This window comes from Lipophrys pholis, assembly GCF_963383615.2.
Source record: "Lipophrys pholis genome assembly, chromosome: 18".
Taxonomy (NCBI): Eukaryota; Metazoa; Chordata; class Actinopteri; order Blenniiformes; family Blenniidae; genus Lipophrys; species Lipophrys pholis.
In genome coordinates, this window is record NC_137646.1 from 20,845,645 (window position 1) to 20,873,579 (window position 27,935).

The 27,935-nt window shown below is 45.2% G+C and overlaps 3 protein-coding genes across 4 annotated transcripts; 1 reads left to right on the forward strand and 2 right to left on the reverse strand.

Annotated features, from left to right (window-relative positions):
- Positions 1-297: 297 nt before the first annotated feature.
- krcp (kelch repeat-containing protein) lies at positions 298-6,311 on the reverse strand. The gene is made up of 13 exons (XM_080486466.1): positions 6,049-6,311; positions 5,613-5,774; positions 5,373-5,454; positions 5,181-5,237; positions 4,729-4,924; positions 4,247-4,348; positions 3,799-3,930; positions 3,498-3,685; positions 3,223-3,419; positions 2,999-3,093; positions 2,862-2,916; positions 2,089-2,186; positions 298-1,716 (listed from the first exon to the last, which is right to left on the reverse strand). The coding sequence occupies exons 1-13, from the start codon at positions 6,108-6,110 to the stop codon at positions 1,496-1,498; spliced, it is 1,647 nt and encodes a 548-aa protein (XP_080342592.1). The 5' UTR covers positions 6,111-6,311; the 3' UTR covers positions 298-1,495.
- Positions 6,312-7,418: 1,107 nt separating this feature from the next.
- cct7 (chaperonin containing TCP1, subunit 7 (eta)) lies at positions 7,419-12,274 on the forward strand. The gene is made up of 12 exons (XM_080486369.1): positions 7,419-7,545; positions 8,788-8,871; positions 8,962-9,031; positions 9,119-9,225; positions 9,312-9,490; positions 9,600-9,771; positions 9,862-10,026; positions 10,117-10,305; positions 10,539-10,636; positions 10,732-10,864; positions 11,151-11,357; positions 11,454-12,274. The coding sequence occupies exons 1-12, from the start codon at positions 7,540-7,542 to the stop codon at positions 11,679-11,681; spliced, it is 1,638 nt and encodes a 545-aa protein (XP_080342495.1). The 5' UTR covers positions 7,419-7,539; the 3' UTR covers positions 11,682-12,274.
- hspa12b (heat shock protein 12B) lies at positions 12,123-27,906 on the reverse strand. Of its 2 annotated transcripts, XM_080486368.1 has the most exons (15): positions 27,739-27,906; positions 27,421-27,520; positions 26,057-26,120; positions 25,542-25,624; positions 23,793-23,917; positions 23,522-23,708; positions 23,330-23,434; positions 22,957-23,073; positions 20,347-20,524; positions 17,592-17,678; positions 15,929-16,033; positions 15,592-15,850; positions 15,390-15,493; positions 14,002-14,192; positions 12,271-13,923 (listed from the first exon to the last, which is right to left on the reverse strand). In XM_080486368.1, exons 3-15 carry the CDS (start codon positions 26,100-26,102, stop codon positions 13,441-13,443), a joined length of 2,070 nt encoding a protein of 689 aa, XP_080342494.1. In that variant the 5' UTR covers positions 26,103-26,120; positions 27,421-27,520; positions 27,739-27,906; the 3' UTR covers positions 12,271-13,440. The 2 variants fall into 2 exon arrangements, with proteins under 2 accessions (XP_080342493.1, XP_080342494.1); XM_080486367.1 differs by having other exon boundaries at positions 12,123-13,923; positions 27,421-27,906.
- Between the last annotated feature and the right edge of the window lie 29 nt (positions 27,907-27,935).

A 27,935-nucleotide genomic window follows, 5' to 3' on the forward strand; every position in this document is an offset into this window, starting at 1 on the left:
CAAGTGGCACAGCAGCACTATGTTGGTAAAGATAACGTGGCAATTAGAGAGGCGGAGGGAACAGAATGAAGGTCAGAGCAGAACAAAGGGTGAAAATCCTGCCATTGTCTCACAGTGTAGGTGCTGACTCACAGTGGGAGCGATAATAACCACGGTGGGGATGCAATTACAGTAACAGAAAAAATCTTTTTTGAAATAGATAAATTCAACCTTACGAGTCACGATTGCTTGATTACCCGTCGAGAACAAAGCAAACGATTTTGCAGTGAAAGAAATGAGACGGGGAGACATTTCGTTGACAAAGTGAATGAGGATTTTGTTTTTCTCGATTTTTATTGAGGAAGTTGGTGCTTTCCTGAGTCCAGCAGCTTCCAGGTTCGCTGCTTTTTCTTTCTTATCTCCATCCAGACTGTAGATAGTAAAGCCTGTGAGCAGACCTCTTCAGTCACACTCCCAATTTAAAAGCAGAACATTGTGTGAATAATCAGCTGGTGTGATTATGAAGTCAAAAAGGATTAAAACAAAAAAAATTGTACACAGCTGAGGGACTGCCTCTCTAAAAATCCCCCTTTATACCAGGTAATGTTACTGACTTTTTTCCAGTTAAAATCATTAAAAATATAGCTGAGCTGATTATCTGTACGAAATGCTAAAATATCTGACTTTCAACCCTTGATATTGTGTATTTTAATTACAATTATTTACACATCCACACCCCTTTTAGAATTGGGCCTCTGTAGAATCTAATTAAAACATTGACGACGTTAAAACATGGCCATATTCATGACACCATTATCATCTCAAGCTCCACTAATCTTTCACTGAAAAGTCTCTATTAAAGAACCTTTTGAAGATAACGTCCGTGTTACTTTGGGATCTCATATCAACTCATTCTGGTGTGGAGTTACTGGGCCAAAAAGGAGGTTATTCAGTTTTCTTTTTCTTTTTAAAGTGTGAATAAATGATATGACTTTGGTGTAAAAGACACCTCACACCGCCCCCACAGCTGCTCAGGGTTAGCCTAAACTCAGCAGCATGTCCCCGAGTTAGATGAAGTGGTCGGTTATAGAAGAGGAATAAAATTGTGCATGATCACAAAAATCTGAATTGCAAGTAAATTTCATTAAAAAAAAAACTTTTATTTTTGCAGCAATCTGGACGTGCCTTAATCCAAATGAGTCAAAATAGAGAGAAATAAAACAACATTCACAACAGATATATACATATATGTGGGTAAATTTTAAAATGATTTTTTAATCTTCTCAGTATGGAGAATGATTTATCTATTTTAGTCACTTAATGAAAGCAGTGGTTTGTCTCTGGATGGCACTAATTCACCCTCCAATAAAAGTCAACACATTTACACATCACATGCAGTTTCTCCCAACTGAAACTGTTAAAACAAAAAAACAAAAAAACAGCAAGAACCAACTCCGGAAAGATAAATAATGGGGGCAGGTGTGTGTGTGGCGGCGCCGACGTAGCTTTACAGGCTTCACGCTCTGCACGCGGCCTCCAGCACTTCCTCCAGGGCGACCGTCTTCAGGTCGCAGTAGAACGTCCCCTCGTTGTCTCCGCCCCCGAACACCAGCAGAGTTTTCCCCGAGTCCGTCGCCGAGGCGCCGTGGAGTCCGGCCGTCTCCATGGTGACGATGGAGTGGCCCGCCCTGGGGACGGCGAGCTGAGGGAGCGTCACCTCGGTCCAGCTGTTGCTCTCTGAAACGACAAAACCCTTTGATTTTAGACGTGAAACGATCACACTACCCTTAAGAAAAACGTTTAAAAAGTTGATGGTTCCTTTGGAATTTTTACTTTTTGCTCGCGCCTTATGTTTGACACCCCTGCATTAGACGAACTCACACGCTGCTAAACTAATGTCTCACAGCAACACTTCAATATCCCCGCTATGTACACAATAGTAAGACATCCTTGTAGGGATTTAAAAGTAACGCAAGAGTTACTTTTCAAAGTATCTGGGCACTGAAAGTCATTTTTAATTCCCGACGAAGGCTGAATCCAAAGCTTCGAGGTGTCAACCAAAGCAGATAAATGTACACGTCTTTCCTCAGTAGATCAGCTGCCTCTCACCAATGTCGAAGACGAAGGCGTCACTGAGGGCGTCGTTTCCATTGTAACCACCGTGAATCAGGAACTTTGTGTCCGAGAGCACAGCACTGCCGTGCCAGCTGAAATGCACAAGGACACAGTTAGGGTGATCATGAGGAGAAAAACTAAATTTGGGTGGAACTAATTGATACAACTCCTTGCAGTTACGTCTAAATGTAGAGAAAATCCCTCATCAGATGTTTTGATATTCTTCAGAGCGAGGCAGGAAAACCTCAACGTCACAATAAAATATGATATATTCAATTACACTGTATGTATTACTGAAGTAAATAAGTTGCACTGACATCATGTCTCTCAAATAACTAAATGGTTTCTTTAACAATACTTTGTTTATATGCTTTAAACTTTTTGTGTTTAGTAGCAACACACAAAACCCCCTAACAACAACATATAAACCTGAAATTATAGAAAACATACAGCTTTGGCCGACACATTAGATTATCATTTTCATCCAAAGCAAAGTCCAAAATACATCAAACTATGACCAAAAGTAAAACACTGCAGTAAACCTCAGAGAGATGCTTTTACAAACAAACTATTTGTCACTGCAGTGGAAGTTAAAGGAAGGAAACGTAGACTCATTTATTCTGCCTGTATCATCAAAACCAAATCAAAAGCACGAGTTATTATTACCCGGCCTTCAACACACAAGACCCAAACTAAATGTTCTTTATATCGTAAAGACATAAAAATGTTGTTAAAGTCAGACTTTAGAAAGTATTCGAGGTGTGTACCTTCGTGGAGACGGGGCTTTCCCACTAGTTTTCACAGCAGAAAACTCCATCAGACCTGTGAAACGCAGCAACATGTCACACGAGACGAACAGCGAGAACATTAACGCGCGTTAACACGTTTTCCTCTGCGGGCTCACCGAGGTCCAACATGTACATGTCGTTGTAGCAGATGGGAGTGTCCCACCCGCCGAACACGTAGATCTTCCTCTCCTGCATCACGCACGCCGAGTGGCTGATGGAAGAAAGTGAGGAGGAAGAGGAGGTGAGGAGCTGGGCGTGTGTGTGTGTGTGTGTGTGTGTGTGTGTGTGTGTGTGTGTGTGTTGGGATACTGGGGGAGGGGTTTGACTGGCGCCAGGTTACCCTGAGCGGGCGGAGGGAGCGTCCCCGGTGACGATGGGCTGGTACCAGATGGAGAGGTGAGGGTCGAAGATGTACAGCGAGTCACTGCAGCCGTCGGGCTCCGGGTTAGGGCGAGGAAACACCCCCCCCAGAACAAACAGCTCCCCCCGGAACAAGCTGCAGCTGTGGTAGGCCAGGGGGGGAACCTTACCCTGAGCCTGCAGGAGGAAGACGACAGGAATGTGAGAAACGGGAAGAAAGTCCTCACAGGATGTGGACTTGCCACGAGCGCACACCTCCACCATGGTCCACTTCCAGCTCTGCGTGTCGAGGATGTGAACGTCGTTGAACCACTTTTTGTTCTTCGAGCCTCCGAATACAAAGATGCGCCCGGAGTCGGGGTCGTACGCGGCCGTGTGGCCGATCCTGGCCTCGGGGGTCGGACCCTCCGCCAGTGTCTCTGCAGCCACCCAGGACAGGTCCTCTGTGGGACAGACGGTACCAGAAACAAGAACACAAACCGAGAATCAAGAAAGCAGCGGTCTTGGGTTATTTCCATGCTCATCGTTATTTTATGTTTTCTGATTTTCCACTGACCCGTGCAGAGCTTCCACATCGGATCCTTGCAGAACTGCATCCTGGCTCCCTGCCCTCCGATCAGGATTGCCGTGCGGGCGTCGATGGGGCAAAGCGTTTGCCCCCAGCGACCGGACGGGCTGACCAGCTGGGCTGCAGGAAGACAACACGTCAGAGATTTATCTCCAGCGTTGGGCTACGATTCAAGAGAAGATGCCGGCTGCGCTCCTCAGGTAGCTCCGTCCTACAAATACCTGGATGGGCCACGGCCTGCGTGTGAGTCACGCATCTAAGTTTGTGAAAGCATCTCGCTGCCGAAGTAGGAACCAACACCTTCAATCATTGTGTGAACTCAGGTGGGCGATGTGGATCAACATGTCAGCTGTGAGACTCACAAGCAGGTACACATGACGAAAAGGTACGACGAAACTGGCGTGCAGTGTGTGTGTATATATATATATAAACGCACCGGTCGGTGTGGGAGTCTTCGCCTGCCTACTCTTGGTCCGGGCTGCACTCTGAGGAGGCGTTCTTCCCACAATCCCCTGCGCCTCGCGTCCAGCTCCATTAGCTGCGAGAAAAATAGGATGAAACAAGAAACAGAGAAATGCTTCACGCCTCCACAGCCAGCAAGTGTCTCTGGAGAGACACGCTTCACGGTCACACTGGGGAAAACACCTTGAAAGTAAAACAGCACGATACAAAGACACCCATGTGCAAAAAAAAAAAAAAAAAAAAGAAGAAAGAAAGAAAAACAACAAGGACGGCCAGGATTATCCTGGAAGCGCTGGCAGGTGAAGACGCTGAAGTGGCAGCCGTTGAAAATCTGTCAGCGGTTACATGTGGCCCATGAGGTGCAAGCACCTGCCACCGGAGTGTCCCTAACCTCCTGGGATGCCACTATTTCTAAGTTTTCTGCTGTAAAAAACGACATATTTTTGTGTTTCCTACCTGTTGCCGTTGTGTTTTTGGCATCTGAGCCGCTGGTTCGAAGCTTCTGGCCGCCTTTGGTTTGACCTTTCACCTTCCTCCCAATGGTGGTTTTCTCCTCGGCAGCGTTCGGACAAATGTTCTCTTCTCCTCCAGCATCCTCATATTCATCCTTTCCCAGTTGCTCTCTTTTCCTCTTGCCCTTGAGCACTTGCCCCTGGGGGAAATAAAAGTGAAATATGTGGCGAGCTGCTGACGACGAAGACTCATTAGATCTCCATTGAAGAAGCATAAACACTCCAATAGCAGCTACCTGACAATGTGCCCCAAAAAACGAACAAAAAAACAACAACCCTCTTAAAGTAAACATGAGAAATAAGCTAAATATTAATTGTTGACATGCATAAAAACTGATGACAGAACTTAATATCACTGTTTCCTTTGATAGTAACAACTTGTTCTTGTCAGATTACCTTTGGTGTGTATTCCTCTACAGTCATGAGTTCTGGTTCTGTCCAATCTGTTGTGGACTGATGGAAACAAGAAAGACATCAACTTTGAGAGCGGTGACACTTCTACATGGCCGTTTCTATCCCGATATTAACAACACTCAATCTGTGTTTTGGTCGCTCTGCTTTCGGTCCTCAGGTTATTTTGACATTTACCAGGTCTCCTCCCTCCAGAGTGACATTCAGGGTGACGCTGTCCTTCCATGTCTCCTCCTCCCACTGCTCCCATGACAGACACCTGAAGGAGAACCAGGGTCCATTCAGAGAAAAAAACACTACCACATAATCTTAATATTCTTCGACGTAATCATGTTTGAATCAAATAAACACAGTCACCTGGTCACTTGGGACAAACAGTGTTTTATTAAGACCTCTGGTGAGTCAGAGTGGACCTACTTGTTGTAAGGAGTCAGTTTTCCAATGGTGATGGGGAACCGGTCAGCATCATTGAGCTCAACGTTGACGCAGACGCGCTGCCCCCACGGACCGCTGCTAAACAGCACCACCTGGTGGATGCTTGGTGGGACTGCAACGGACACTCTGCACGATCCGTCAGCGCTTCGAGAAAAGAAATAAAACATGAATAAAAAACGTTTCTTTAATGTGGTTCTGCGGATTAAATTATTTACACACACGTGACAGAAGACCGATATATTCTCTAAAGAAAATAAATCAGAGAGCGCGAAAGAGGGGCAATAAAGTTTTATTGCTTGAAAAAAAGCAACGTAAACGTGCTTGAATATGCACTTCAGATACAACTAAACTCAATTTTGTGAGCGACTTTCGATCGTTCCTGTCAAACACCGAAGTCAGCGCTTCGTTTGTATCTTACCTGAGCAGCCTCTGAGGCGGGCCGTCCATTCCGAAAACCGCATAAACTCCGAAATCCTCCATCTTGCCAGCACCGTATTTAAAGCCCAAACACCATTCAACCTCTTTCTTCCACGCTCCTTTATTCAGGTACTCTTGAAAAAGCCAAACGTTGTCGTCGATCTGCGTTGCTCTTTACATAATGTCCCGCCAGTGCCACTGTGTACAATTTCTAATCGCCGCGCTAAAATGTTGTCAGCGTTTGTTTTGCCGCTCGCTGTATCTGAACGCGAGTACGAGCTGCGGGCGGAGCTGCAAAATCCGAGATCTCCCGCCCCGGCTGGAGATGCTGATTTATACATCAAACACACTCCAGGGCAGTGCCTCGGATGAGGGCTACCAATCAGAAGCGAGTTACCAGTGACGTAATTGAGATGAGTTCAGGGACCCCATTATTGAAGAAGGAAAATTCCGTTCCGTAGCACCATTCAGACACAATGCTTTACAAGGAAATGAAGGACATTTATTAAAACAGTGCGATTAAGAACAATATAAAAAGAATATAAAGATTCAAAACTTTGTTAAGATTAAGGTAATACAATAATTAAAAACTCTTGTTCAATGGAAATTCATCTTTTAAGGCCTGATTTACAAGAAATGACTGTGTCAACAGTCCTCAGGTGTTCAGGAAGTTTGTTCCACAGGTGAGGAGCGTAGAAACTGAAAGCTGATTCATCTTGTTTGCTTCTGACTTTGAGAACATCACAGAGGTCCGAGTGTTTCATATTCTACAATATATGAGATGTATTTAGGCCCAAGACCACTTAAAGCTTTACAGAGTCGAAGTAAGATTTTGAAGTGTCTCCTTTGACACACTGGTAGCCAGTGCAGAGATTGAAGCTCAGGTGTAATGTTTTTTAAAGAGACCTGTAAACACACAATGCCAATAATCCATGTTACTGAAAAGAATTGCATGAACAAGTGTCTCTGCTTCTCAGAAATCCTTTAAATCTTGCAATATTTTTCAGGTGGCAGTAAGCTGATTTTGTTATCGTCTCAATGTGTTTGTTGAAATTCAGATCTGAGTCCATACTGGCACTGAAATTTGTGGTTTGATTTATTGTCCTGAGTGACATACAGCCAAACTGAGTGCTGACCTTTAACCTTTCTTCTTTGGGGCCAGAAACAATTGCCTGCTTTTACTGTGCGTTAAGTTGTGAAAAGTTCTAACACACATGATAGTACATATTCATAATGTGAACAAAATAAAGCAAATCTAAATCAGAACATTTGGTTTCTGCATATAATAAATCAGAAAGAACCACATGACATGACATCACACGTCACTTGCTTATTTCAGTTAGTAATGAAACGTTTTGTATTTTATGGAAGTCTTAATAGGAGTACTCATCATAATTCCGACCGTCCCTGAACGCGCCTATAGCAGCTTTGTCCGTCGCAAGGCATTGTGGGAGTGAAAGCCGGTGTGAAGCTTCTCGAAGGAACCGCAAAGATGATGGTGAGTCGGCTATCCTCCATGTCCCCGCTGCTAATGTCCAATCCACCTCCATCCTCCACTTTATCACTCACGAGAAACATCCGAACTGCTCTTAAACGTGACGTCGACCCACTGGCTGCGCGAGAAAACGCATATTTCGTGTCAAGCTAATTTTAAAGCTTTACTTTCCAGCGTGACTGTGTTAGCATTGTGCTGCTAGCCAGCATCAATGGGCGTGAACGGAGGAAACGGCGATGCTCTTGTCAGCGTGTGGCGTGAATTAAAGTGATGTTTCTTCCTCAAACAAGAGGCGGTGGGCTGCAAATTATAATTATTAACAGCCACCGGGTTCAGACGTGTTTGTACGTGTGGTTTGACGCCGCCTGTTAGCGCAGTTAGCTGCGGTGTGTTTAGCTTCTTTGTATGTCTGCTGCGGCTGTGGAGCTGAGGAAGTAACTGTGTGTGAGAGGTGAGAGATGTAAATGTGACACCCAGCAGGGTCATCATCTTCATTCACCCTCACACACCTGATGTCTACATACGTGTCCACCCACCACAGTAAAATCACTGTGGATTGATTAACCTAGAGTTTGTTTACACCTCTCATTGCAACACGGCTTGATTGGAGTTAATTCCTATTTAATGTTATGGATGTTTAAAATGTGTTCTTGTAATATTAGGCAATCCTCACTACAATATTGGCCTGCAGTTCACTGTAATACACAGAGATGTGGCTGTTGGAAATGATGATTTTGCTGTTGACTGAATGTCTAAATATTGTATATTTTCATCGCAGAAAGTAGCTTCATTTATATACGATGGTCTCATGCAGCCAGGCCCATATTGAAAATAGTGAATTGCTTTCGATGGCATGACCAAGCAAAAACATACTGACGTGTACTTAACTAATGTGAAGATTGATAAACCCCGGTTTATATGTTTCGGTCCATGATTGCATTTGTATGCATGACTCGAATCTTATTTTACAAAACTTGTCTTCTGGGTTGTTGAATGGATCTTACTTTAGCTGTGTTGATCGTTTTCTCTTAATTTACCAAATTGTATCGTCTTCTGTTCAGAAATTACTCCGAAGCTGCACATTGTTGTCGTTGATGTGTTTTTATTTAACACGTCTACATGCCAAAATGATTACAGACATTGGAGGATTGGTGAAAAACTGTTGTTAACGGATAAATCTTATTACTCTTATTATTTGTGCTGTCTACTTGGTTTCTTCACCTTTTCTCCTCTTTTGCCCTCCAGCCCACACCGGTTATCCTGCTGAAGGAGGGGACGGACTCGTCTCAGGGCATCCCTCAGCTCATCAGCAACATCAATGCCTGCCAGGTCAGAGCTGACTCTTATTTCCTGCAGGTGTGTTTTTCCCCTGTGTGCCATCCATTGCTCTGAAAGTGTCGGTCATGTTCTGACCTGCAGGTGATTGCCGAGGCTGTCCGGACCACTCTGGGGCCCAGGGGGATGGACAAGCTGATGGTGGATGGCAGAGGTGAGGAGAGAGAAACGAGGGATTGGAAAAAGTTAGAAGAAAGCTGTTGGTTGTTGAGCAGCACAACTATATCAATATGTTTTCCAGGTAAAGCCACGATCTCCAATGACGGCGCCACCATCCTGAAGCTGCTGGATGTGGTTCACCCTGCAGCCAAGACCCTGGTGGACATCGCCCGCTCTCAGGACGCTGAGGTGAGACGGGTTGTTAGAGGCCTGAGCGGACGTTTAAAACCTGCCACAAGTTTCACCCTGACGCCAGATTTCTACTCCTTCATCAGGTCGGTGACGGCACCACCTCTGTCACCCTTCTGGCCGCCGAGTTCCTGAAGCAGCTGAAGCCGTACGTGGAAGAGGGCCTCCACCCTCAGACCATCATCAGAGCTTTCAGAAATGCCACCAACCTCGCCGTCAACAAGATCAAAAAGATCTCAGTCCCCGTGAAAAAAGACGACAAACAGTACGTGCTTTTTTTTTTTCTTTTTTTATGTTGCCGTTTTCTTGATTCCGTTCGTGATCGGTGCAGTGAGCAACAGTTTGAGCTCATAATTGTTTCTCGGCCGTCTCAGAGAGCAGAGGCAGCTGCTGGAGAAATGCGCGGCCACAGCTTTGAACTCCAAGCTCATCGCCAGTCAGAAAGGCTTCTTCTCCAAAATGGTGGTGGACGCCGTCATGTCTCTGGACGAGCTGCTGTCTCTGAAGATGATCGGTGTCAAGAAGGTGCAGGGAGGAGGCCTCGAGGTACGTGAACAAAAAGATGTTCAATCGTCTCTTTTTTCCATATGCTTTATTTAATTTATCAACAAAATACTCCACGCTGCATATCTGCAGGACTCCCAGCTGATCTCCGGGGTTGCGTTCAAGAAAACGTTTTCCTACGCCGGGTTTGAGATGCAGCCCAAACGCTACGAGAACCTAAAGATCGCTCTGCTCAACGTGGAGCTGGAGCTGAAGGCCGAGAAGGACAACGCAGAGGTTCGCGTGAAAACTGTGGAGGTACAGTGTGACAGGCTCAAACCTCAACACTCCTAAGTGACGCCCAAAACCCTGTAAACCTGAGGTGCTATCCTCTGTGCTGTCCTGCAGGACTACCAGGCCATTGTGGACGCCGAGTGGAACATCCTGTACGACAAACTGGAGAAAATCTACAAATCCGGAGCAAAAGTGGTTCTGTCCAAGTTGCCCATCGGTGACGTGGCCACGCAGTACTTTGCCGACAGAGACCTGTTCTGTGCGGGCAGGGTGCAGGAGGAGGACCTGAGGAGGACCATGATGGTGAGACACACAAACCTTTCACTATTCAGAGCAAACCAAGCTCTTAGAAGTAGTTTGGATTATTAATACTACGGAAATTTTAATTGGTTGAAACGGTTTTTAATCTTGCATAATGTAGGCTAAGTTACATGAACACATGAATCTTCAGTATATTAGTATTTGACTGTTGTGAGCATCCTGAGTTAAAACCAGGTAAAATGAATGTTTAAATTAGTGTGTGACGTTCCCTCCAGGCCTGCGGCGGCTCCATCCAGACGTCTGTCGGAGCGATGACAGATGATGTCCTGGGACAGTGCGAACTGTTTGAAGAGGTCCAGGTCGGAGGAGAGAGGTGAGAGCGACGGTTTAGTTTTCACCTCCTTTCATTCAGCGGTCATCTGGATCCATTCAAACATTCACGCCTATTCTTTTGGCCTCACTTTGCAGGTACAACTTCTTCAAGGGCTGTCCAAAGGCGAAGACGTGCACCATCATCCTGAGGGGCGGAGCCGAACAGTTCACAGAGGAGACGGAGCGATCACTGCACGACGCCATCATGATCGTCCGCAGAGCCATCAAGGTCAGAAGAGACTTTCACCTCCGCTTTGTATTTTAATTCAGTTAAATTTTATAAAACCCAAACAATCTGTTAGAGTTTACTTGTGCTGTAGAGTCTTGAGAAAAGTATTTTTTGTTGTTGTCGGGCAGAAGCAGAATGAGAGTTATGAATTGACACCGCTCCATCTCACTCGGGTTATTCAGTCCATAGGATTGACGTGTGTCGTTACTGCCCAGATTCTGTCTTAATTTATCTGCCATCTGTGCAAACCGTCTGCAGAGACGTAACCGTGTTCTCCCGCCTCCAGAATGACTCCGTGGTCGCGGGTGGAGGAGCCATCGAGATGGAGCTGTCCAAGTACCTGCGTGATTATTCCCGGACCATCCCGGGGAAGCAGCAGCTTCTGATCGGAGCGTACGCCAAGGCCCTGGAGATCATTCCCCGGCAGCTGTGCGACAACGCCGGCTTCGACGCCACCAACATCCTGAACAAACTGCGCGCCAAACACGCACAGGTAAGGCAACACACACACACACACACACACACACACACACACACACAGAGCCCGCACTGTGAGAGGACTCTGCCTCATTCGTCTCTCTCGCCGCAGGGCGGCATGTGGTACGGCGTGGACATCAACAACGAGGACATCGCGGACAACTTCACCGCCTGCGTGTGGGAGCCGGCCATCGTGCGCATCAACGCGCTGACGGCGGCGTCGGAGGCGGCGTGCCTCATCCTGTCTGTGGACGAAACCATCAAGAACCCCCGCAGCGGCATGGACGGGCCTCCGGGCGGCGGCAGGGGCCGAGGCCGCGGGCGACCCCACGCCCACTAAGAGGAAGCAGGAAGCAAAACGCCATTTTACCCCGGCATTAAAATCCAAATGCAGACACATTGTGCTTTCATTGTTACACTTGAACTCATTTGGATTTGAATTCCAGTTAAAATTAGTTTTTTTTGCAGCAGTCAGACGCGATGCTAAACAGCAGGTGTGAAAAAACCCCAAAAGGGGCTGAAAAGGTCATCAGGCAGTTCGACGAAAATGTTTCTGTATGACGTTTCTAGTATTTTCTCTGTTTTTCTCACTCAAATATAACATGTTTCCAGTGAAAGCAGGATGACCACAGCTCTTCCTTTTGGTTTTTGAAACACTCCTGCCACCTTCGGGTCAGAATCTTTCCTCTGAGCCGAAGGAGCCGTTTCCAACTTCTGTTCTGATTTCGTGTTACTGACGAGTAACGTGGACTGTAAAGCACTGACAGGATGCTGAGCTGTTCTGAACCGCCGCGCTGTGTGAAACTATTTATTGCACCATTCTTATCAATAAATCCACAGCTGAAATCAAACTTGACTGTTCTCTTCCTGCATGTTAGTCATCGGTTTTGGCTCGGTTTGTTTTGATTGCTGACACGAACACACATTTTCACTTTATACTCAAATGTGAGTACACTTTAATTACATATTGAAAACGTTAGATATGAGGGTGTAGCGCCGACACTTCCACTCGGTGCTGGAACTCCAAACCTGCAATAATCGGTGTTTCCCACTCATACAAAGACTGATTTTGGCTTCTCATTAAAGAAATTAGCCCACCAGTTTTGAACGTGTCTCTTAAACATTTACTCCTCCCATTTGTTGCACCAGACTGATTTGCTTATAAAGATGCATAATCTCAATTACATTGAGAGTTGGTGGACTTTTAATGTCAATATTTGGATTTTGACTTATTTTCTTAATGTCATCTAAATCCCAGAAACTGTCCATTGTAATGTCCTTCACTGTGACACTAATGGTAACCTTGACTCCAGACATGAAGCTAAGAAGCCAGGCTGAACCCTCCTATGTGCTCTGCATCAAAGAATGCAGAATTTATCACTTTTTTTCAGCAGTTCTCAATTATTTTTGAAATGATAAAACATTTTCACAATTTCTGTTGCTGGTATGGCGTGAAATCATTAAAGACAACATTGTAAGAGACATTCAGATATATAATTATCTACCCGCTCGCCTTTAAGTGAGTTCAGCTCCAGCTTGCTCCTCAGGGAGCGAGTTCAGGTTTGGGGGCATTTCTACGCGTTTTGCATATTGTCCACGGGTCCAAACAAGCAAGCATTTCAGCCTCTATTTTGTCTTGTCACCACTAGATGGAGCTCTTTCTTGTTCCATGTAGCTGCAGGCGGTGGGACGAGGATAAAATGAGGTATTGTTGAATATATGAGTAGAAATGTAACTTTATACTGAAGGATGAGTGACTCTCACTCTAGGTAGTATAACTCTGTCAGGCAGAGTTTCTTTCTTGAAGCTCAGCGAGGAGGTTTGTGTTTTGTTAGTACTCGGCCTCCAGCGGTTTCACAGGGTTCACACAATTTACCGAATGTTCTCATGGCAGGAAAAGTTAGTGACAGTATTACAGAAGGAGATCAGTTTAAAACAAACAAACAAACAAAAAAGCTCCAATGAGTGAAATGAAAGCCCAAAAGTCTGATAAGTGGATAAAGTTTCTTGACATCGCCTCTCAAAGTACCGTTTTTTTTTCTTCTAAAAATCCTCCTGGTGTGTTTCCATGTCTGTGTCCCCGCCCTTCCTGCTCCTCCTCAGTTTGACAGGAAGTCTATGGAGGCTCGGACGGAGCGGCTGGACATGATGTCAATGGCCGTGACTTTGATCTCTGTGTCTCCGAACTGCATGGTCGCCCTGATCTCCCTCCTCTCTGGGCCTCCTCCTGCCGCTGCGCCGGCTCCTCCCACCGCTCCCGGTGGCGGCAAAGGCTCGGGCAGGTCCAAAGTTATGGTCCCGCACTTCCTGACGCCGGGGTCGGAGATGTACGTGACGTCGTCGGTGGCGCTGCAGTAGATGTTGATGATGATCTTGCGTTGGCCCAGGCGGGCGGGCGTGTAGCTCCGCCTCACCACCTCGCCGAGCGCCACCGACTGGTCGACGGAGACGAAGCGGTCGAGGATGTCGGTGCACCACTCGCGTCCGTCTTTCACCAGCAGCTTATCGCGAGGGTGGCGTCCCTCCACGAACCGGTTCAGGACGCCGACGCCATAGGTCAGCGGGCATCGCCGCACGCGGACCTGCGACAGAAAGCCCGTTAAGAGGGACGTTAAGAAATCCTTCCTCCGAACGCTCGCCGGGATTCTCCAGCTCCTCACCACTGTGGGGTCCAGCCCGAACAGCACGGCGCCCTTCAGAATGGTGAGGCCCACATCGTGGGGGATGATGATGCGGCACGCTCTTCCCAGGGCCTTCTGGACCGCTTTCTGCAGCATGGGCGACTCCGCAAATCCACCCACCAGGAAGAGGAAGCGCACGCCACGCACCTCCGGCTTCGCCATCAGCTCCTCTGTCAGGAAGAGGAGCGGCAGAGAGCGGTCACAAAGGTCACCAGACCGTTGATGGTTACATAGACTAAGAGGCTTGAATATATGAACCCGACAGGTAGACATAAAACATTTGAGACGGCTCGGCATTTCAAACTCTTCAGATTCTCACTCGAAAATAGAAAGTATAACGATCTGCTGTTTTTCCCAGTTTTTGGAGCCAAAAACTCCCATCTTTTGTGGCTTCAGGGAACTAAATCTGTCATTCTCAGCTGCAAACCTCCCATCATGGTTGTGTTTCTGTGACACAACTTCAGACGACGTGTCCTCTGACTTGGGAAACAGCTACATACTACATACTTAAAAGTTTATCTTCCAACTGAAAACACGTTTTTTTTTTTTTTTATTCCTCTCTTTTCTGACGTTCGCCCAGCAAAAGGAAAACCAGTCCCTGGTTTTGAACGTACCACTGGAATGTGTCTGATTTAAAACAGACACTCAACATTTTCCTGCCTTAACTTTTGTCTTGATGAGCGTAGAAAAAAAAAGAATTTAAATCACAACTTAAAATGAGGTCATTTTGAATGGGAAGCTGTAGATTAGTTTTGTTTGCATAGCTTAATGCTGTATTTCTGTCTGTTCTATTCTGTAGTAACAAAAGTTCAAATCATATGACTAATGTGAAAATAATTGTTTTCTAATGAATGATCTATAAAGATTGTTTCGGTTAACCCTGACTTCGGGGACACTCTTAAAAACTACCAAGCACCACAAAGAATTTAGCTGCTTAGAAGGGGCCTGTTGTGTTCCTTGTTTTTCTTCTCTACCATCCGTCCGTCTTCAATTCCACTTTATGCGACTTAAGAGTCAAAAGCCCCTGGAGCTCTTCCTCTCGTATATCACTTCAGTACATTGTTGAGCTTTCAAAGTGGTGCTCTTGATGCTTTGGCCTGCTGCGTGAACCCACTTCACACCCATCCATGTTAAACCTGCAGGATGGTGAGGCTGGTGTCAAATTACCAGGGATTCACTGCGGTATGGTGGCAGCCTCATCGTGATTAGATGGCTTTTTAGAAGGTGGGGATACAAGAGAGGAGCTCTATTTCTTTTTTCAGCATAATGAACTGTGTGTTATATATGTATATATATATATATATATATATATATATATATATATACACCCCCCCCCGCCTCTAACTCTCACACTGTACGTTTCTCACCAATGTGTTTCACAATGTTGATGATGGTGGGCTGGAAGAGCTCGTTCATGGCTTCCTGTGTGAGCCGCAGCATCCCCTGAGAAGACCACTTCACGATGTTCATGCTGAGACAAACACAAGAGGAGGCATTTGAAGTGTTATAAATTAAAAGTTGTTCTCATCAGGCGAGCCACCCAGTGCCGTCACCTCGCTCCCCACTCACTTGCTCCTCCTCAGTGCGGCCTCCACGCTCTGCCCCCTGTGCCTCTTGTAGTAGTCGATGAAGGAGAAAGGCAGGGAGATGTTGAGGGCGTTGGCCCTGCCCGGGCACGCCGTCCGTTTCCTCGCCTCGAAGGCGATGGTGAGGTCCACCCAGGCTGCCGGCCGCTTGGCTTTGAAACTCTGGATGAAGTCCTCGCCGAAGATCTGGCACAGCATGGCTTCGAAGGCGAGGTCCACGCCGACCGCACCGTAGGGCCCCCCTAGGGGGGGGGAAACACACGACAGTATAAGAAAGTGTAGAATTAAAAACAACTAGTGTTAAACCTGATAGATCGTACCCGAGGCCTTGTAGAGCTCCTTCAGTGTTCCCTGCGGCTGTTCAATCTGATGGACGGTCAGGTCAACGGTTCCCCCTCCGCAGTCTGCCACGACATACCTGTCGCCTTTAAAAACAGACACATGAGTACGGATGTGTGGAACATTTTGCACTCTTTTTTCAGCTATACACCCATCAAAACTTATCGGCCGGATTCCAGAGAAAGGAAATATGAGAGAGCAAGAACAGTAAGAGCTGATGAAATTGCTCGGAGGAAAATTGCGTCTACATCTTTGCGGGCTATCGAAAATGTCATGTTTACTGTGTGTGTGTGTGTGTGCTTTTAGCTTCCCCTGAAACTGAAGCAGCCCCACAAATGTAAACAACTTCCAGGCCCCTGTGATTGCTGCTCTCGCCCTCTGTTTACGATGGGCTCACAGATAAGACCTCAGGTCTCAGTGAAGCTTGCCTGGCCTCGGTCGGCCATCACCAGGACATAAAAACCTGGAGAGCGAGAGGGAGGGAGACAATGTGGAGAAAAAGACATGGGCAGAAAAAAAAATGCAGGAGAGGGAGACAAAAGAGGGTTTCTACTTCTTTTGGTATGTTTACAGTGCAGATTCAGAGTCCCATGGGCTGGGTCCTTCCTGTGTGTGTGTGTGTGTGTGTGTGTGTGTGTGTGTGTGTGTGTGTGTGTGTGTGTGTGTGTGTGTGTGTGTGTGTGTGTGTGTGTGTGTGTGGACAGGAAAGGGAGCAGGAAGGGTCAGCAGGGGCGCGTGGCTCCTCAGATCGTTGTCACGGCTCAACAGACAGAAACCGTTTGCATATGAAATCGGCACACAGGGAGACTTCTTCTATTTTTATTTTTATTCATAATATTTGCCGAAACTTTTCAGCTCGTCTGAAGCGAATCAAACAAAATAGCACAAGCGTCTTTCTTTGAATATTTAACTAAATAATCGTAAATCCTCGTAACTTCAAAAACGAGTCAAACTTCAGAACATCGCAAGTTTTCAAAATGTTTTTATTGTTTGTGTGCTTTTTTTTTTAAGGCCCACTCCTGAAAAGCACAAATCACCGTGAAGCCGGTGATGACAGTGATCCAATAAGTGGGAGAAGCAAAGACACTCCAAGCAAATTGCACACTCCTGAGTCATCACTAAAAGCAGATGTTTGGACAAACCTGATTGCCTCAACTATTCATCTGTGTCGGGAAAAAATCCAAATCTCTACACATCAATGCACCTCCGCACTTGTTCTCTTGGTAACTTTCAAAGGGAACACTTAGATGTTTAGGTGCTCTTCCCTCTCTCTCTCTCTCTCTCTCTCTCTCTCTCTCTCTCTGTGAAATGGAAATGGATAATTTAGAGAAGACGTGTATTAGATCAACACCGGCGTGCTGTTGGCTCAAACACAGCTGCATCAACCGCAGCACCTGACTCATCACTTTGCAGTTCATTTATTTCCTTGTTTACAGAACCTGCAAACATATCAGACACAGTAGATCTGAGAGGAGACCGCAATGGCTGAACGCAAAGGAAACAGGCCGCACAAGAAAAAAAAAAAAGGGGGGGGGGGGCATTGTAGGTGAAACGGGTCCATCTGCTGGGGTTAAAGGTCAAAATCATCCATATGTGCCACATGTGGGGTCGGCCCGTCTCTCACACACTCACAGCTGGCCTCACCTGTCTGCAGCTCGGACCACAGCTCTCCGGTTCCACTCTCCACCAGGAAGGTCCTGCTGTGTCTCGACCGCCTCAGCTGCTCCCTGGCTGCAACACAAACACACACGCAGGGTACATTTCTTCTTCAGACATTTGGACAATGTCATTTCTCTCTCACAAACCTTTTTCGGGACGAAACAACGACAATGGCACACGTTGACATTTATTCTCTGCTTTGCTGTGGACCCCCCCCCCCCCCCCCGCCAAATTGTGCTCATGTCGTCAGAGTCATCACCACCTCACACCGCTTTGCCTGCATTCAAGCCTTTTTTCTTTCTCTCCAAAAAAACCCCCCCAACAACAGTATTTTTCCTGACAGGAGTAATTTGCTGGAAAAGAAGAATACGCTGGGGTGTCCACTCTTGTATTCGTTCCTGGCATGTAAAGTGTGCGACGGGCAGGTTAGGAGTGTGGACGGAGGCCAAGGAAAACAGAGCGCGCTCACACCACAGCTGGCAGAATTACAACCTACCTGACAGCCTGTTTGAAAAGAGCAGATGCACTTAAATGCCTCCATACACGCAGCGAGTGCAGGGAATGAGACGCAACAGCTCGGAGAACAACACGTGAAGCGATGAGAAGAATGGAACGAGCAGGAGATTTGAAAAAAGAAGTATATTTCTTTCCCTTTTGGCAGGACTGCGGAGAACTCGTGTGAAGTTTCTCTCCCACGGAAAAGTTTGAAAGTATTTCGAAAGTCGTTTAAACTTGATTCACACAGGTGCAACACGCAGAAAGCAATAGAGGAGTCAGAAAAAGTTTGTGATAGAGTGGAACAATGAAAACAGGGTGTGTGTGAGTGCGTGTGTGTGTGTTGCAAATGAAGCTGAACACTGAACACCACAATCATACAGGCCTTGATTTCATCTGTATGTTTGTACGAGGGTGATACATGAAACGTAAGTCTGGAAACAATTTGCATGAAACAGCAGAAAAAGAAAGTGCTTGTGTGTGTGTGTGTGTGTGTGTGTGTGTGTGTGTGTGTGTGTGTGTGTGTGTGTGTGTGTGTGTGTGTGTGTGTGTGTGTGTGTGTGTGTGTGTGTGTGTGTGTGTGTTGTGTGTGTTCCTCTGTGATAACTCTGCAGGCTAAATGAGGTGAAAAAAAAAACTAAAGATAGTACAAAACCATGACAGTGATGCCAAAAAAGTGTGAGTGTGTATAAATACGTGTGGTGAGCTGTGTCTGCAGAGTTCTTGCAGAAAAAGAAAAAAAACGGGCCAGCATAAAAAATATTTAGAAGAGAGGGAGTGAAAATGTTGGAGGGATGAAGGAGGGACAAAAACAAGAAAAAAGAAAAATGAAAGTGAGTGAGGGAAAATGACAGGCCAGGAGGGGGTGAGATCATGGTCTCGCTGCACCTTGTTCCAATTACAATCTCCTTTGTGTGTGTGTGTGTGTGTGTCATTGAATGCATATGTATAAGTGGGCCTATGCAGGGGATTTTTGGACGGCATGTTCGCTCACTGAATTATGTTTTCTTTTTCCCAGACTGAAAAGGGTTTTCTTTTTTTTTTTTGCTAACTGCTGCAGTTCTGAGGCATTATCTGGTTTCTGTTCAGTTGTTGATTTGTTGTGCCTACGCTAATGGATGTGTGTCAAAAATTTTTTTTTTAGATGAACTTGGAGAGAGTCATCCCCCTCCTTGTTGGATTTTCTCCAGCAATTTAATATCTTTTGGCTCATTGTTTCGGTTGTCTGGCACATTATTACATTAGACAATTCAGCTGTGTTTGTCTGGCCAACCATTTATTAACCCTGCATGCTAGAATACCCCTGAGTGTAATAATAATAAAAAAAAAAGGATGATAGAGAAAGGGGTAAATCAAGATAATTCTACCGGTACTTAAGTTTATCCAACACAAATATCTGCATTGAGTACTCATCAATTAACCTTAAATGCATATTTTTGGACTGTGGGAAAGAAATCTGAGTACCTGAAGAAAACCGCCGCAGCTCTTTGAAAATAAGAAAAAAAGAATTGCAAATGTTTTTGTATATGATTGAGTGAATTCCCAACATCAAAACTTTCATGGGTGAAAAACACACAGAAAAGAGCTTGAGTATCGATCAGAGCATTTCAGACACGTCCTAGGAACAGAATCACAAACAAGTGGAGGAGATTTCAATCAATAACATGTTTACCATCCGCATCCATGTGTTTGAAGTCGTTGGTTTGATGAACAGAAAGAACAAGAAAATAAACCTTTTTACATTTCAATATATCTTAAATTTAGATCAGAATGATTGTGCATCCAACTCTTGAGCGATGAATAGCGTGAAACGACTGCACGTCATCAAGCATTGTAATTAATATGACGAGGCTAAATTCTGAGCACAAAGCTCTGCTCTGCTAAAATATTGTTGTTTTTTTTAAAAAGCTACAGCGCTAAAATGTGTTTTCAGAGGCAGAACATTTCACCCTCGTGGGGTTTCTACGGTTCTGTGGTTCATGTTTCCATCCCACCCCCTTTTGTCTTTGTCTGCTCCAACACATACAGCCTGTCCAGAAACACACTCGTGCGTCCAACAACCAAGTCCTCACACAACTGCAAAGCCATCTGAGGCAAACCGCGAGCATCATCTGAAACCGGATCTTTGACAGATTCGTCATTTGCATGAACCGCGACCCCCTACTGAAATACATTTCCAGGAACGGAGTGGTTTCATGGTCATGCTTTGAACATGCACACACGCACGCATATAGAAGTCCTTTACCTTGTCTGAAGCTGGAGTCAAACGGCCGTGACCCGTCCAGGTCAAAGCCGTTTGTGAGCGGCTGCAGGCTCAGGTCAATCACCTGGTGAAGACGGAGCTTCCGGCAGTAAATGGACGCGGCCTCGGGCTCCAGAGCGATGAGAAGCTGCTCGGGACAGTCGGGGGACACCAGACCGGCCTGAAAGTGTTTCCCACGCCAAATGTCAAACGAGCAGTTCATACAGTTTCAGTACAAAATGTCGTAACTGCCCATCATTGTTAAGAAACCTGGTTAAGATGCCATCAGAAGGAAAAATGACTTTCATGATGGCATTTCAAGAAGAGGGCTGGATAAGTTATGAAGGTCAAGACAAAATAGGAGGAAGAAGCACACACACTGAGGGACAGCTGTACAATGTAAACACATGGACACGTGGTGAAAGACGGGAATGAGAGTGAAGCTGACAGAAGTTATATGACTCTGCTGGGATAAAAGACTTTAAAGAGGAGCACAGGTTTATGAGAATTAGCCATGATGAACTGGGAGCAAAGCGAAGGGCTCAAACAATCTGTGTGTGTGCGCGTGTGTGTGTGTGTGTGTGTGTGTGTGTGTGTGTGTGTGTGTGTGTGTGTGTGTGTGTGTGTGTGTGTGTGTGTGTGTGTGTGTGTGTGTGTGTGTGTGTGTGTGTGTGCAGGGCGGGGGTCTGGTCTAGACTTCCTGTGTTTGTACGCCGGTCTCCCGTATTGTTCGCTCCTGGTGACATCATCACCAGCAGGAAGCACCCACGCCCCGACGGCTTCAGTCGGGGTAGCCGTCGCAGGGTGAGAGCGGCTCGATGTGCAAAAGTGTGTAAGCGTCAGACTGCGCTTGCCCGTGGGATGATGATGGAGAGTGAAATAAATCTGTGTATGTCTCATGGTGACAATGAGGAAGGGACGATAGTAACAGTGAACCGTCAGTTTTCTTATGATTCATAACATCAACATAGAACGCAAATAGAAGGTCATTCCACTACAACTTCTCATTGACCCACACACACACACACACACACACACACACACACACACACACACACACACACACACACACACACACACACACACACACACACACACACACACACACACACACACACACACACACACACACACACACACACACACACATTCTTCTCCATGTACGCACACTTCCTACAAGTCTTTCTAAACTGCTTCATACCCACAAAGACACGCCTCTTTGTTTCTATAGGGTCGTACGAAACTTTTACCCAAAGTAAAGTAAGAGAGGTTAAAAGCAGAGACCTCCTGAAAAGATCAATATTGGTTTCATGATTTGAAAACAATAAACAGCGCACTCAATCTTTAACTTCTTCCAGTTCCAAGGCGCAGGAGCTTTGAATTGGGACTCATTTCCCCTAAAAAATGAGGCATGCAGAAAAAGTTAAAGTACCTTGAGTTATTACTTTTAAGCTATTAATTCCAGATGCCAGAAACATGAAGTCATCTACTCATAAAGACGTCTCTAACTTCTCAAAACAAATGCCATGTTCTGGTTATAACATGGAGAAAATTGCACTAAATGTTTGAAGAAAATGTTGATGATGTACAATATACAGTATACGCCGAAGTGCAAATTGTCTTTCTGTTAAAGTAAATAAACTATAAAAACATTAGATCACCAGAGAGAGCATTTTATTAACAGATACACTTAATGTGAAAATGTTACCATGAATTAAACTGCATTGAGGTTTCAAACATCCAGATTTAAAATTTTTTTTCCTACAATCTAACTAAATCCTCAGTGTTGACTTTCAGCGTTCAAACCAAGTCGTTTTCCTAAAGTGGCGAGCGTTTAAACTGCCTGCCAGCTGCTGCAAGTGGAGCATCAACGATCATCAGACTCGGCACGAAGGAGACCCAACAGATGTGCTCCACTCGGCACCAAGTGTAAGGCTTTTAGGAACCGTTTTGAAGCCGAAATGTTACTTATACATCTTGAATTGCAGGCATTTCAAAAGTAATGACTTACAGAACTGCTTACTTTTTTCAATGCCTCCATATGTTGGAAAGAGAAGTAGATACAAAATCCAAGATGTGCACACATCTCTTGTTGTTGGGTGCCTTTACAGATGTAACAGCAAAGACATTTGGTTCAGTCTCTTGTTTTTCTGTGTCAGTTCTGCTGATGTTACGTGAAATGACCCATGCATTTAGCTTGTAAAGCTTTGCACAAATTCAATTTAAGGTTAAACGCTGGATGAATTAAAGCAGCATTGATGCTGGCAACATGTGCAAATACGTCCAGTGTTCAGTGGGTAGAAAACAGCATGTGTGTGGATGGATAAGCAATGTTAAGGAAGCAGCGCACAATATCTCAGTGGTTACTAAGTCGGAACAAATTCAAGGCATGCATGTTAAGTTCACTGGAGACTTTAAATTGACCGTGCGTATAAAGTTTGCATATGTGTCTCTCTGTTGAAGCCCTTTGAAGCATTGTTGATCTTTGTCTCGGTGGGACACAGACAGATGGCAGGAGTCGGGGCAGATTTTAAAGTACTTCAAAAACAATAGGTCAGACTAAAAAAAAAGCATCGATCTCTTTGCCTGGATATGAATACGGCATGTACCCACCAGATATGCAGCTTCTCTCATGAACTGTTTGGCAGGTTGCCTCCACACAGCGGGGACAGTAATCACCCATCTGACATCGTCTCCCTCCAGCACTGATGATGACTGGTCCTTCACCTCCTTAAAGGAAAACGTCAAAAAGAAACAAGTGTAATGTGTGAGATTCGTCTCTCCTCGTCTCGATTGCAGTCTGATTGATTTCATAACGAATTACCTGAAAATGCTAAATAAACGGCAAATCCTGACTAATGAACTTTCCAGAGAACTTGGAAAGGGAGGGGCGCACCGACACATCATCCATAACTCATGCACGCTGCATGCTGCCAGCCCTTCATGGCAGGCTGGACTGTCATTTCTGCAATGAACGATGTCTTACCTTGAGAGCATGCTCCCTGAAGAAGTGGAGAGCGTGAGCAAACACCTCGATGGCTCTGACCCTCCGACCGTTGACGGCCTCCAGCTCGGTCTCCATCGTGAGGTCCTGAAAACAATCACAACTGTTGAAAGCCTTCATTCACTTTCAACCATCGACATATCATCAGTCATCAGCAATCCTTCTCTCTCTTACGCTTGTGCTGTGGATCTTCATTTTAAATTTATCAAAGTAAAGCCAGTGCCGGGCCTCCTCGGGGTCTAAGTCGTGGTAGAAGTCTCGCGCCGCAAATCCAAAACTGTGGAACCGCAACTCGGGAGTCAGCAGCAGGCAGGTCGGGCTCTTCTGATTGGCCACGCCGGGGTCGCCGCCCTCCCAGCGTCTGCATAGACGGGAGAGTTAAAAACTGACGTTAAGGTAAAGAAACAAATGTGTGATGGACGAGAGCACGGCAACGGACTCTTACTTCATCATGTGTATAGCTTCCGAGTCCTGTGTGAAGCTGAAAGCGTAGCCGCTGGAAGTCGTCCCAAAGTCTATTGCAACAACTACTGAGAACGGACAGGTCATTTTGGGTCTGACCTCCACCCTCTGGGGAGAGAGAGGGAGAGAATGTGGGTTGTCACTCGGCACCTTCATCGACTCAAGTGTGTGTTTACACTTGTCAGGTTCGGCCTGATCTACACTGAAGTGTAAATCCCACCAGCTTGAACTGTGGCGCAAACCAAACCGGTGAACTGAGTTCGTTTGAAAAGAAGATCTCGGTTTGTTTTTCAAACAACTCTGATTCAGTGGCATTGAAGTCTGATTGAAGCGCCTCATCAAAAAGCTCTCAGCAGACCACAAACAGGAGGTGGATTGGTTTCAATGAGTATTCTGGCTGCAGAGTGGAATTGATGTGCACTGCGGAAGAATTCCCCTTCCTGTTTTGACGCCTTCACACATTTTTAACCTTGAGTTACAAAAATATGATTAAATTAGTATCAAAGAACGAACGTGTATCTAATATTTAGAATCTTGATTTAAAGGTGTGCATTTTATACTCAAAGAATAATAAGTTAGAGTATTTTACAATACTTGACCCACTAAAAACTAATGGAAATTAACCAGTTGCTACTAATCTTTTGTGTATGCCTGCATTCAGGAAATAGGTCAAAATGTAAACAATCTTTAGGAAGTATATTTATTTATGTTTTGCATCAAAAATGTGGTTTGCTTTAACATTCCATTTATAGGGTTAAAATATGTTTATGGGTGAAATTTGTGTTTTATTTACAAGTTTTGGAAGTTTTGGAGGCAATAGCAATGCCAATGTAGGCACGTAATAAACTGCTCAAATCTTTCAATGGCACTCAATCAGTTATGTTGCATAAAAGTGCATATAAATGTCCAATTTACTGGATTTAACTTCAATATGACAAATTTATTTTATTGTTGAATATTCAAAATTCATGTGACATGTTTGTGACTCACATGAGGAAATTGCAGTCACCTACAAATGTCTCGAGATGTTCAGGAGACCGTTTCGCAAATGCCCTTTGCAATTTGCTGCAGCCCCTTTGGCCTGGTGGGAGACCTACCACCTTGTACATATTCTTTCAACAACACATCTCATTTGAATGAAGGGATTGTCATCAAGCTCTGCGGCAGATTGATAACAACCCCGTTATTAGAATCAGGTGTACAGAAGAGGATAAACTTTCCTTCTTGTATTCGCAGGCATGTCTGGTTCAACCCGCTGAAAGCATGTCTGTCGACATAAAAGAAAACGCTGCGACAAAAACTGCAGAGTAAGCCTTCCAGTAAAAGAAGGCAGGTTGTGATTCAACCCACTGCCTCTAACATTTCTGCAATAACAGGCTTCTCAGAGTGGAAACAAATAGAATTAGCAGGTTGGCTTTAAAAAAAATAAAAAATAAAAAAAGAGATGTTATTTTCATGATTTTCCTCATCCACTCCTTTTTCCCTCTTCTGCTCTTGTAGCGTTGCAAGAGCCAAGACGTCCATGCCTCTCCACCACACTGTAGCTTTTACTGGGCGCTTGATTTCCTCTTCACTTTAAAACATGAGTTTGAATGTTATTATAAACCACTAATAACAGTTAGGGGTAGATGTGGCTTCGCAGGTCTCATTTGGGAGTTCTATATAGAGAATAATGAGCAGAAAGAGGGAAGGGGTGTGGAGGAGTGTGTGTGGCGAGAGACTGCCTGCATACCGGCGAGGGCGACGGAGTCAGCGGCGTGATGCTGCATTCATTCCTACTTGTGGCAGGAGAAGATGGAGTGGATGCATTTTCACCTGGAGGAGAGATCGGAAGAGAGTAGTGTCGCAATATATTATTATATAATGAATTGATTAATGTCTGGGAAAGATTAGGAGGAAATCAGCTGAATCAGTCTGTTCGCAGCGATATGTGGTCATGGGAAAACTCTCTTATCATAAGGGAAGAGGCAATGTGGGGCTGCCGTTGGCTGATAACTACTGTACATACAAAACACCGTATTTTCCGCCGCGGAGAATGGGTCAGCGTGGAAACACACTCGAACCAAAGCTTGCTAGACGTCAGGCTGGTTGATTGAAAAGAAGTGGAATGATTGGAATGTCATTAGAATCTAAAGCGAGTGATATTCCCATGTGGGAGAGGAACATGTAAAGGTCAACATGAACAAGAAGTGAGTCATTTTGACCAGGTTTCTATGAAAAGTGTGTGTGTGTGTGTGTGCGCTTCACCTGGTATTTGCAGGCTGTGGTTGTCTGGCTGCACCATGTCAGCCATCTTTACTGGAGCCAGGGTCTGCAGAGAGAAAGACACAACCAACATGAGTGCACTTTTTCAAGTCAAGAAGTGAAGTCATGATGTGATATACAATGAAATTGCTTATCCAGTAATACAGCAGCAGTTGAAAAATTCATACGGAAAGTTAAACACTTAAAAAAAACGTTTGTGCAGTAATAGTTTGCACAGTCGTTTGTTGGACTACACAAAGGTGATAATGGTGAAAGATGTGACGACAGTGATGTGTGAAAGGACGAGTGAGTGTTTTTGTTTTTGTAACTCTATGCAGCTTGTGCACCACTCTGGGGGGAAACTGTTCTGTAACCTGCTGATGCTTTTAGTGAGGAGAGCGGTTTCCAGAGTGTGAGACGTGTTACCTTATATTTGTGGCTCATGCAATGAGAAAATTTGAACGATTATCACACAATTTTTTTTTTTCTTCTTGCATTTCTGTTTTGACATCCCATTTCTAACAAAGATTGTCTGTCTGTGTCTGCCCTATGATACACTGGCAACCTGTCCAGTGTGTGTGTGTGTGTGTGTGTGTGTGTGTGTGTGTGTGTGTGTGTGTGTGTGTGTGTGTATTGATTGCAGCACTGGGTTCAGACTGTGATCTGAGCCAGGAGTAAACTAAACAGATGAGTGAAATGAGACAAAGATGTGTTTGTTTAAATTTTTCTCAAGAGCGTGTGTGTGTGTGTGTGTGTGTGTGTGTGTGTGTGTGTGATGGAGAATAGAGAGAAAAAGAGTCAGTTCGACATTGTTTCATTGCATACATGCATGCAACATCTGCGCGCATTTATTCCAGCATGTGAATTAGACTTTTAAATAATACAGTATATGTGCGTGCGTGCGTGCGTGCGTGCGTGCGTGCGCGCACGAGCATGTATGTGTGTGTGTGCACCTTCAACTCCCTTTCCCCGGAACTTGACCTTGCTATTTAATGTTAAAACCAGAGAGAGAACGAAAGTACACATCTCTCTATAGCTATATATTTATACACTTCCTTTAATCATCGCTTTAAGCTCAATGTGACGATTTAAAATCAAGAGATCAGCAGAACAAGAGCTTAAAAGAAGGTGTTGCAACAAACTCCGCTTTTGTGCACTGTTCACATCGGACATGTCTGCCACCTTGAAGTTAATTGGGAAATTATGGACACTTGCAGTATGAGCACTTATTCATTAGAACGTAGCTCTCTTTTTGTACAGTTAATAATAGCAAATTCCATGCAAACAGTCCCAACATAAACATGCTGACAAAATCGTCTGTGCTTCTGCATGAGGTTTGATGTAGTTTACCTGTAAGTTTAACTCACTTTGCTTTATGTGCAGGTATCGCCACAGTATCCTTGTAGTTTCGGCCTCTTCTGTCTGCAGCACCGATCTCTTCAGGCTTGGAGTAAACCCGCTCACCCTCTAAGGAGAGGAGATGGAGAGAAGAGCACCAGGAGAAAACTGTGATCCAAGAAGGATGCTTTCCTTGAAAACCCCCACACCCCCCCTCTTGTTAAAAATGTGAGGCTTCCCGGCTGACTTGCAGGCAGATTTTCCAAAAGCTGGAATCATAAAGAGAAAATGATCCCTCTCTGCGAAGAGAAAAATCCTTTTCGAGTGGAGCTCTGAGTTGGATTTACTGAGCTGTGCCTCTGCAGCAGTTTGCAACGTCTCTCCCGTCTGCACAGGAATGCCAGAGAAAAGTAGTGACACACACACACACACACACACACACACACACACACACACACACACACACACACACACACACACACACACACACACACACACACACACAGCGGTTGTACAAGTGGGAGGGCTGTGACAGCACACAGGA

Coding starts and splice junctions, on each gene's coding strand:
- krcp (XM_080486466.1), bottom strand. CDS start 6,110: ATGGAGGATTTCGGAGTTTATGCGGTTTTCGGAATGGACGGCCCGCCT. Junction 5,775..6,048: donor CCGCCTCAGAGGCTGCTCAG/GTAAGATACAAA, acceptor CTTTTCTCGAAG/CGCTGACGGATCGTGCAGAG. Junction 2,917..2,998: donor CATGTACATGTTGGACCTCG/GTGAGCCCGCAG, acceptor TGCGTTTCACAG/GTCTGATGGAGTTTTCTGCT.
- cct7 (XM_080486369.1), top strand. Junction 10,027..10,116: donor TTCGCGTGAAAACTGTGGAG/GTACAGTGTGAC, acceptor GCTGTCCTGCAG/GACTACCAGGCCATTGTGGA. Junction 10,306..10,538: donor ACCTGAGGAGGACCATGATG/GTGAGACACACA, acceptor CGTTCCCTCCAG/GCCTGCGGCGGCTCCATCCA.
- hspa12b (XM_080486367.1), bottom strand. CDS start 26,102: ATGGCTGACATGGTGCAGCCAGACAACCACAGCCTGCAAATACCAG. Junction 23,435..23,521: donor TGAAGATCCACAGCACAAGC/GTAAGAGAGAGA, acceptor GATTGTTTTCAG/GACCTCACGATGGAGACCGA. Junction 17,679..20,346: donor TGACTCCAGCTTCAGACAAG/GTAAAGGACTTC, acceptor TTTGTGTTGCAG/CCAGGGAGCAGCTGAGGCGG.